The sequence below is a fragment of the Carassius gibelio genome, chromosome A10, assembly GCF_023724105.1.
Source record: "Carassius gibelio isolate Cgi1373 ecotype wild population from Czech Republic chromosome A10, carGib1.2-hapl.c, whole genome shotgun sequence".
NCBI lineage: Eukaryota > Metazoa > Chordata > Actinopteri > Cypriniformes > Cyprinidae > Carassius > Carassius gibelio.
In genome coordinates this window covers 15,943,074-15,953,774 of record NC_068380.1, presented here as the reverse complement: position 1 = coordinate 15,953,774, position 10,701 = coordinate 15,943,074, and the positions used below count along the sequence as shown (strand labels likewise).

The window sequence follows — 10,701 nt, the reverse complement described above, 5'->3', positions numbered from 1 at the left end:
TAATAAACACTGCATAGTGAAGTTTTTTTCAGCTTCTGGTGCACAGTAAAATGTTTTTATTAAATACATATCGTAGCACATTCAAATCATAGACTGTATAAAAGGTTCAAAAACAGGAAGTCTTAATGTCTCGATTGTTTTGATTTTTGAATGCACGTTAGCTTTTTGTCGATGCACCTGTTCACATTTATAACTGTTTATGCTGCGTAAAAACATAGGTCTATATTCGCATTGATCTAACCCGGTGGTTTTTCACTGCAAGCCCCCCCTTCTCCGAAAAAATACTGTTAGGGCTCCTCAACCTTTTCCATTCACAAAAAAAAATAAAAAAAAAACAAATAAAAAAAAACATTTCTAGTAATTTTCAAACAAATCAAATTCAATGCGCGTCCACTGATTGCGAGTCAACATCGTCAGCTTCGTCTCTGCAGCCACCGACTTATAAAACACTAGTTTATTAATAAATAATTCACACATTACCTTGCTATTTTACCCGATCAATCACATTCATTAATACTTTTGCAGGTGCTTTGCGGCAAGATTTATGCCTGTGAATGAACACGCTTTAAAAAAGGCCCATTATGGTTAAGTATATATTAAAAAAATTATTTAATTGTATATAAAATTTTATATAAACTTGCCATAGTCGACATGGCGCGTCCCGAGGGGCTTTTAATTTGAATATCAGTAAACGGTGTCTTTTGTTTTGACACTCGGCTTTACCTGTGACGTACTGCGCGTGTCAACGGAAGTGTAAACCGGGCTGCGAGATGACCAGTATTACAACAAAACCGACATGAAATCAGGTTGCAGACACCGATCGTAGAGCAGCAGTGAGGCTCTGCCAGATGTCGGTGAAGCTGCGGCACTCCAGGCTCCTGCAGTCTACAGTTCAGCTCCTGAAGAGAGAGAGGACGAACACACAGAAGCAAGGTCAGTACTGGAGCATGAACACACACTCGCACTCAGTTCAGTCTTAAGTGCATTTCACAGTGTGTACTAGGAAGGCTTGGTTCACAGTACTATCTTAAAGGTTGGTGTAGTTCAGTATTGATATACTACGTAACAATGCTTGTTGTAGTTGTGTCTCAAAACCTTCTAGTGTGTCACACTAAAGGTGACTAGGAAGGGAACTGAATGCAATGGCTTTATGTCAAGTGATAGAGAATGAGTCTTGAATTAAAAATAAGTAAAATGTTACAGTCAACGTCATCTGTTTTATTTTAATTATGTATTTTTGTATTATTATTTTATACTATTTATATTATTATTTTATGATTAATTTTCTGTTAATAAGATTTTTTTTGTGTCTGAGTTGGTAAATGTACTGTCATCTATGTTACAAATCAAATGTTTTATCAGATCATTTGATGATATTTTTTACACATTGATTTCATTTTTAACACATTAAAAGTGTCCTCTTATTTTGTTCAGGATAAAACCTACAATAACCTATTAAGGAGTATATTTATTGACCTTCAACTATAGGGTCCACTGTTTTGGTTTGCATTATTCTTCATGATTTTAATTAAAATGTTTATTCAAATTTGAAGTTAACCTGATCAAGAAAATAACGTGGTTTACCTACACTGTAAAGCCAATTTTCAGATAACATATCCTTGGATAGCATAACATCATCCTTAATATAATTCAATTGATCCATACTGTATTTATACAACTCTTAACATATTTCTAACAATTCTTGCTTCTCATATCCTTTTTGAGGTTATTTTAAATCTAATTCTAAGTCTAGAATGAGAAAGAGTTTTTCTTAACATCTGTCAAAATTACCAAAATTATGATGATAAAAATTGTGTCCAAATTGACTGTACATGTATTATGCAAAAAATAAAAAATATGATTCATAAAATTGAATGACTTACAGTTTGTCTCTAACGTAGTTGACAAATTGACCAGGAAAACATCCTTTCCCTTGTAATACCAAATTGTGTATAATGTAGCATGGAAAACTAAACGGAAACATATGATCTTACCATACCATATTGTTTTTTTACCTTTTGGTTGATGTGAAATGTACCCCCTAAAATTACATAATGAGCCCTGTGTTGATTCTCCTCCTCATCTTTTCTAGAATGAGAAGACTTCCTGTCCTGGTCGCCCTCATCTGGGTCTGCTCAGTATTTTATGCGGGCATCTTCCTGTTTGTGGGAGGCTTCCTCCTAGTCAGGCTGGAGGTCAACAGAACGAGCACCTGTGCGGACGTCTTGTCTCCAGGAGCTCAGGTGAAAGGAGATTTCTGCCTGAGCGAGCCACGCTTTCGTAGGGCAGTGGTCTTGATCATTGACGCCCTGAAGGCCGACTTTACCCGCTACGATCCGGAGAACACAGCACCTAAACCGTTCGAGAACAAGCTGCCGGTGTTAGATGAGATGGCATCATTACACCCCTCTCATGCCAGACTCTACACCTTTCGGGCCGATCCGCCCACCACTACCATGCAGAGGATCAAAGGCTTTACCACGGGTTCCCTGCCCACTTTCATTGACGTGGGGAACAACTTCGCATCCAACGCCATCCTGGAAGACAATCTAGTGCACCAGTTGGGACAAGTGGGTGAGTGAATCTGCTTCTGGTATTTTCCTTTTCACTAAACCTTTCAAGAAATATATTAATAGTCATAGTAAGTTTGAAATGATCTAAAGTGTAGATTTGCTAGCCTTTGTTAATGGTTGTGTTTTTTTTCTTTGTTCTGGTTTAAAGGCAAGAGAGTTGTTTTTATGGGGGATGACACATGGGTGAGTCTCTTCCCAAAGAAGTTCCACAGATCACTGCCCTTCCCCTCCTTCAACGTGAAGGACTTGCACACCGTTGACAATGGCATTCTCCAAAACATTTATCCCACCAGTAAGCAGAATAAGTTGCAGGTCAATTAGGAACTTGCCTGGTTGGTTTAAGATCTCCCTTTGTTTACCTTGTAAATAGATGTAGATATCTCTCATGTTTACACTGTAAACGCAGTGTCTGAATGAGTGGCTATGGGTTTGTGTGTTCTTTCTCCAGTGGAGGGGGATGACTGGGATGTGTTGATTGCTCATTTCCTCGGTGTGGATCACTGTGGGCACCGATTCGGCCCGGATCACCCTGCGATGGCTGAGAAACTCTCCCAGATGGATGGAGTTATCAGGTTAGCTGTTGCCTCATTCACCTACCCTCATTTTGCCATGCTACATTTTTAATAGATCTTCTTGCATTATGCATTTGCTTTCCGTCTGCCACTGTCTCACCGCTGACCCCAGGTCAGTGATAAAGCGTCTGAAGAATGACACCCTGCTGGTGGTGATGGGTGATCATGGAATGACAGACACTGGGGATCATGGTGGAGAGAGCCAGAAAGAGACCGATGCTGCTCTGTTTCTCTACAGTTCCTCTCCCTTATTTCCAGCACCAGGCTCCCAGGTAAAAGAGACAATGTTATGATTTGTCTGTATTTAATAATCTATAACCGCTGGCGTGTCCAAAAAATTTCAGTGTGACACACAGAAATTATACTGTAGAGAAGCTGTAGTCAACACTACTTGTCTGTAATTGCATTAGTACTGTCTACTTGTTTTACACCTAAGTTCAGAGACTTTAATGTTGGATAATGAAATGTAATGATAAAAAGTAAGCCATGTTATGTAATAATTTTATATTATTTATTTTTAAACAAACATGCTTGAAATGGCAACTTCCTCAAATGTCATAGAGACTTTAGCCTCTTCCCCATTTCCTAAAATGTGAATAATAATAAAAAAAAGTGCCTCTGTGAGAGAGGAATTCACATTTTGTTTATGTTTCCATACATTTCAGTTCAGCATGTTTATGTTTGCAGGTGGAACCTGAGGTAGTACCTCAGACCGATCTGGTGCCCACGCTGGCACTCCTGCTGGGGGTTCCCATTCCTTTTAGCAGTGTGGGACAGGTTCTTCTGCCACTTTTTCCTCAGAATGGCTCCCGGGGTGTACCTACAGGACTCAGCCAGGCTGAGGCGCTGTGGATTAACGTCAAACAGGTTAGAGGAATTTCTCTTAACCTGTGTTTTAAGTTGCAATTATATTTGCCTGCATTGTCTTGTAGTTCATGTTTTCTCCAGAAGTACAACAGTTGTGATGAACTTAGCTTAGTTCTGTATTAATTATTTTTCATGTCTGTAAAGGTAAACCGCTTCTTGGAGACCTACTCTAACATGGCCAAAGACATCCCACCAGACAGTCTATCTCAGCTGCGGGCTGACTTCTCAAACATTTCCTCCCAGTACTTGGCCACTGTCCACAAGGGCCATCTTCCCTCTCCTGAGCTAGTCGTCTTCATGCAGAACTATCTGACAGCTGTCAGGGAGACTTGTAGAGCCTCCTGGGCTCGTTTTAACCCTTTCAAAATGGCTGCCGGGCTCTTAATATTAGGAGTTGCCTGTATGCTGTGCTACACCCTCTCTGAGTTGTCTCATGTAGTGATTCAGGAAGGCCTGCTGAAGTTGCCCGTACTCTCAGGGTTGGTGGTGGGTCTAGTAGTAGCTGCAGGTCAGCTGTTCTCGCAAGGTTATTTGGAGCTCTCATGGTGTGCGGGAGCTGCAGCGCTTTTTTCTGAAGTTTTGTTTCTGTGGAGGACTCATGGAGTTTCTCCAAAAGGGAGGTGGTCACCTTCTAGCCTCTTCACACCGGCCCTGCTGGTGCTTTTCCTGCGCTGTGCCTCCCTACTCTCAGACAGCTATGTCATCTATGAGGGCAACGTGGTTACCTTCTTGCTCTTCACGTTAAGCATCTATGTTCCACTCCGTCTAAACTGGGATGGACTTCTGGTGCCACTTCCCCCACCAGACACCCAGAAGCCACCTCAGCTGCTCTCAACAGCTCTGCCGTCCTCAGTTGTTAGACGGCAGGCCTTCATCTTGTTGGTGTGGTTGGGAGTGCTGGTGGGATCGCTCTACCTATCTCTCTCCTTCCACAACTGCCGAGAGGAGCAGGGCACCTGCCAGCCCTCACCTTTCCTCTCCCCGCTCTCACGAGTACAGGACAGCCAACTGCGCAACCTCCACTATGTCCTCTCCGTTGGCTCACTAGCCTTGTGGGGGTACCTTCTACATCGATGGCTCCGACACTACGGGAACCTCAACTGTACCAGTATGACTCTGTTTTCGGCCTGCTTCCTCTTACCCCTGGCCTCTGTTTGCATTGGTTTGCACTGGGCGGTGAGTGCCACCCCAGAGGACACCTTCAGGAGTTTGTTTGAACTCATCGGCCTAGCTCAAGTGTTCCTGCCTCGGACCTCTTTCTGCCTGCTCGGCCTGGGACTGATCCTGTTGTGGGTGGACCCTATGACCGTGTTCCTCAAGTCAAGGACTCCACTGAACCCTCGAGGAACATCCCTGCCACCCCCAAAGTACCGAGCCAGTACAGGAATCAGTCCGCAGGCTGAACTGCACCACCTTATACCACAGTTGTATCAGCGCATCCGACACTCGCTGGAGGACGGGGGCACGGAAAGTGGTGAAGCAGACAGCAGGCCAGCTGTGGAGGCTTACGGGCTGGGTACAGTGTACTCTGCCCCATTGGTACTGCTTTGTGGACTCCTGGGGTTGGTGCTTCTGCTGCTCCATCCGGAGGGAATGGCTCTTGCCTTCCTGCTTCTCCTGCTGGAGGCCGGAGCCATGCTGCACATCCACGCCTGTAGCACCAACCTCTCCAGCTTGCACAAGCACTCCAGTAAGACGCACTCCATTATTAGCTTCACATCGTATGTCTTGCTGAGCTATTACTACTGATGCAATAAATCTTCTTTCTTTAACCCTCCTAGATGGTTTTAGTGTGCCATGGGCTCCAGTGGTTTCATGGTCTCTGGCAGCCACCCAGTTTTTCCATGCAACAGGACACCTCCCAACCTTCCCCTCCATTCAGTGGGGTGCAGCATTTGTGGGCTTTCCTCAAGGTCACACGGGCACTGCGCTTCCTGCCTCATTGGTGACCCTCAACACCTTCTCCGCTCACATCATCTTTGCAGGTATTCACATTGTTTACGTTTCTATATTAGAATTATCTTTAATCTCGCCATTTCTAATGATCACTAATTTACACATGCAGTTGGTTGTCCTCTGCTGCTGTTCTGGCCTCTGGTGTGTGAGGTGCGTGGGACCCGTGCTACGCGCTCCGCAGGAGTGGAGGAGAGCGAGGACGCTGTCATGGAGATGAGACTGAGAGAGAGCCCTCAGAAGTTCAGCTCGGGTCTCCTGCAGCTCGCTGCACGCTACCTCTTTGTGAATGGAGTGCAGGTGTGGTCCAATTGCATTGCATAATGCTAACATTAAGTAGGGCACAAAAATCATGCACAACCACATTATACACTTAAAAAGGTTTAAAATGTCTTAAATTCAGATTCAATGGCTCATTTTTTTATCGATCACATTACCGCAAAGATTTCTCCAGTCTGATGGACACACTTAACTGTTTAAAATCATTGTAGAGTATTAAGAAAAAATTTCCTCCTGCTGTAGTTCTCATCAGAGAGAATTACCGCAGCAATTGGGTGGTTGGTAAAAAAAAAAGAATTTTACTTGCCCAACAGGACAAATAGCCTGATTAAAGCTTAAGTGTCAAAAATAAGTAGTGACGCATCGAAATGGAGAATAATTTTATTACATTCAGCTTAAACTGCGATTGATAATGGATCGTGGATTTCTGCTGTTAATGTCTCACTTTTGAGGCTTGTGTCTCTGTGAAGGACTTTCATGGAGAAATCAAATCAAATGAGCATAACGGCAGACATAAAGAAACTTACAGAACAAAAATGGTAAAAATTCTAAATGTTTAGTTTAGTCATAACATGATATAGTTATGTAACATACCATGACAAGGAGGTTATTTTCCTAAATACTTGCAAGATTGCAAATGTTACAATGATTTTTAGTAAAAAAAACCAACAACAACTAGTTAAGTATATTAAGTTACTTACATTTTAGACACAATTCAAAAATAGTTTCAAACAGATCAGAAAGGAAGTATTGCACATTCTCCAAGCCTTTTTGTTACTGAATGATTCACCGTTTTGAAGGAATCTGTTGAATGAATAATTTAATTACTGCCACCTATTGGTGGTTTAGTCTCATGTTTAAAAGTATGCATTTTCCCCCAACTTTTATTTGTATATTAAAAATTTTATTTAAAACATTAATTTCATAACATTTATTTATTGCAGTAGGAATTGTGCAGGTTAAATTATTTAATTTGATTGGTAAACAGCCCTGTAGTGTATACTGAATTTCTTTGTCAACAAGAATTTGACACGAAAGATATCACATCCTTTTAATAAGGTTACAAAATATTGGACTTAATAAAGGTAAATATTAAAAACATGCAGATTTAGGGATTTAAAAGCTGATAGAATAAATAATTTACACCACCAAAAATCGCAGTGATGTGATATTTTTATGGATTAATTTTGTGTTGGGATATTGTTTTCTGATATGAAGTTCACTGTATATCGTTATAATAAAAAGCATTTTTGACAGCAGTGATTTTCATTTTTTTACATTAAACACATTAAATATTTCATATACATATTTAATAAACTGTGTATTCCCATCACAGGTTTGGTCTTAAATTTCACATAAGATGGTCTTATATTTAGATTGATCATATCTGTAGACCTCCTTCATAGTGACACAGCGTTTTACGGTAATTGCTAGTTTTTTTTTGTTTGCTGTTGTTTTTTTTATTTGTTATAATTTTTTATCATTCACGGTATTTTTTGTTTTGTGTAAGACTTGATGTGAAGAGGCTTAGCAGGCTAATGTGTTCTCATCTAGTGTGATGGAAAATCGACATTAAATGATAAATAACTTGTTTACCTTCAGGTTTTTGCGTCGGTCTGTGCTGCAGCCATCCTCAGGAGACACCTCATGGTGTGGAAAGTGTTTGCACCCAAGTGAGTCACCATCTCTAACTTATTGTTTCCTTCTTGCTCTTATCGCGTTCTGTCTTTTTTATTTTAAATAATTGATTCAATGATCTAGGAATGTGCACATGCTTGTGTTGTTTGACAATGTTGTTTCACACCAGGTCCTTTATAACTTTACTAAAAGTCACCCACACACACACCACTAGCTTTTCATGTAAAGAGAGTTCAGCCCCTAACGGTCATGCTTTATAATTAGATGATGTTAACCCTGATTTATGACAACTCTGACTTTCACAAGAGGTAATTTAATGTACTGATGAATTTCGGCATCATTACGAACAAACCCACACAGGGATCCAATGTGGCGTTATGACAGTGTTAATGTTAATGACAATAAAAAGCTCTTCTCATAACTGCGTTCTAAGATGTTTTGTTCTTTTCGGCAGACTGATGTTTGAGGCGTCGGGTTTCATCGTGGGCAGTGTGTTTGTGATCCTGGGGGTCATCATGGTGATGAGGGTGGACGTGTCAGTGGGTGGGTTATTTAAGAAACTCCTCCCTCAGAACTCCAGGTAGCACTGGCCACCCTGACCACGCCCCCTTTTCCTCCTTCAAACCCAATCCAAACCTCTTCAGAGACGTGCTGCTCATCCTCCTCAACTCCACTGCCAACCATACGAAAGAAAACCAGATTTGTTTTGTATCTGACTTCGTCAGTTTTGGAACGAAGAGGTTTAAAGCATCTACTCATTTTTGAATTTGTGAGAGAAGTCAAGAAACCAAAGCTGATATTTTATAAAAGCTTTCAACAAGCTATTGAACTGTCAGCCTTTGTTGCTCTGCTGCCTCTGTATTGAAGAAGAGAGAGAGAAGATGATCTTCGTGCATGCCTTTTTACTGCCATGTTCCACAAGGTTATTATAGAGACAATTAGAAGTTATTATATTGAAGGGCTACATAAAATCCCCACAGTGTTGCTATGTTATGTATATTTTTGGATCTGGGTTGAACTATTCCTTTAAAAACTACAAGTGCATGCTTGAGGCAGTCATTGATTTCAGCAGTGGACTGGAACTATTTTTATTTTTAAAGCTTGAACTTTGTTTGATAACCATTCATTGTTAATGTGTTGTCCTGTCTATTCCTTAGCAATAACCACTCAAGCATCAGGGTCGAACCATATTCTGCACCGTTGGACACCTGGTTTTTATTGTTATTTTAAATTCCTCACCTTGAGAACAGGTCACTAACTTTAACGGTTGCCTTGTTTGATGTTAGTGAATGAAACGGTGTTCATTCAGTTTCCGTTGACTGTTATATATTTAGTTCACTAATGGATTAAATGTCTTGTATGATCTCATTTTTGTGAGAAATGCACGGGGAAGATAATTACATCATGTGCTCAGGTTCATTTAGCCATAATGCAATAGAAGTATTCTGCTCTGCATGGTGCATTTGTGTGTGTTTAAGGGGCTGATTTTTTATTTTTACCTTTTTTAAAAGCAAAATACTGTCAAGCCATACAGTGGCATTTAATATGTCTTAATGTGTGGATGATGATTGAACCAGCTGTGAAAGGAATCATTTTAATTGTCCATTAAATACTTTCTACAATTTGAAATGGTTGTTTGTGTGTGGATTCTAGTTTCCTTTTGTGTGCAGGAGCAGTTGTTGGCCTGCAGAGGGCAGTGTTTTATCTAAAAACACCTTCTGAAATCTGATTGATTCTGAGGTCAGTAAGAGCCAGACAAGCAGAATTCAATTCTGTTATTGTGTGACATAAGTTTTAACCAATATACTTACTTTGTAACCAAATAGCTTTTTGATCTTTCACACGTATTTAAGGGAGAGATGTGTATTTCTTTTACAGTCTTTATCAGTACTTAAAAAATTGATTTATTTTTGCAGAACTAATGTTATTTTTGGTAGTGAAAAAAAGTGAAAGTGACGTGACATTCAGCCAAGTATGGTGACCCATACTCCGAATTCGTGCTCCGCATTTAACCCATCCAAAGTACACACACACACACACACCCCACATAAAAGTAGGAAATACCTGTCCATTATGTGAAGAAATTACCCATGACCATCTGTGACTGGATCATAAACAAACTAATCTTACGGACTTTCCAGAGTGTCCTTTGTTCCTGAACTACAATTAGATCTCTCATTTCATAGCAGGCTCACTGCACAAACATAAAGAACAGTTTCAAAACATGGAATGTTGATAGACTGAGCAGATTTTATCAATGAAACGATGCGTTGAGTGTGACGGTAAACATCCAAGGTCCGGTTAGCAAACCAATGCTACAGTTTGCCTCAGAAATACTTGCAGCTCTATCAGACCTTTGGTTCAGTCTGTGTTATGGGTGCAAAGTCTGATCGGAAGGTCCCGCTTATCTGGAGAGAAAGATCTATAAAATCCTGCATACCTGATGGGTCTTCTGGAAAATGGTTCTCCCACGTAACCTAACCTGGCAGTCAAAGGGGGATTTCTGCAGCCATGGTTTGATTCCAAGAAACGGATTATCATGCAGTTGTCAGTTCATATTGATCTTTATCTTTGCCTGTAAACTTGGGTTTCTGTAACACACTTTGCATGATTTTGAAGCCAGGACAAATTTAATGAATTAATAAATAAATATTTCTATTAAAGGACAATAGGTTTCCCCCTTAAATTGAATTCCGGGGACATTCTTTAACCTATTTCTAACCTTATTAAATGTATGCATCTTCTTTCATGTCAATTAATATATCTGTTCTATAAACGCAATTTAAAAACCAGACTATTCGACCTAAAAAAAAATATAA

The 10,701-nt window shown here is 40.4% G+C and overlaps 1 protein-coding gene across 1 annotated transcript; it reads left to right on the top strand.

Annotated features, from left to right (window-relative positions):
* The first annotated feature begins 471 nt into the window (after window positions 1–471).
* Window positions 472–9,511, top strand: pigo (phosphatidylinositol glycan anchor biosynthesis, class O). Its single transcript, XM_052608440.1, has 11 exons — window positions 472–933; window positions 2,093–2,574; window positions 2,722–2,865; window positions 3,022–3,145; window positions 3,258–3,417; window positions 3,833–4,012; window positions 4,157–5,702; window positions 5,794–5,997; window positions 6,078–6,265; window positions 7,847–7,917; window positions 8,337–9,511. The coding sequence occupies exons 2-11, from the start codon at window positions 2,094–2,096 to the stop codon at window positions 8,464–8,466; spliced, it is 3,228 nt and encodes a 1,075-aa protein (XP_052464400.1). The 5' UTR covers window positions 472–933; window position 2,093; the 3' UTR covers window positions 8,467–9,511.
* The last annotated feature ends 1,190 nt before the right edge of the window (window positions 9,512–10,701 follow it).

Coding starts and splice junctions, on each gene's coding strand:
- pigo (XM_052608440.1), top strand. CDS start 2,094: ATGAGAAGACTTCCTGTCCTGGTCGCCCTCATCTGGGTCTGCTCAGTA. Junction 3,418..3,832: donor TTCCAGCACCAGGCTCCCAG/GTAAAAGAGACA, acceptor TTATGTTTGCAG/GTGGAACCTGAGGTAGTACC. Junction 5,703..5,793: donor CAGCTTGCACAAGCACTCCA/GTAAGACGCACT, acceptor TAACCCTCCTAG/ATGGTTTTAGTGTGCCATGG.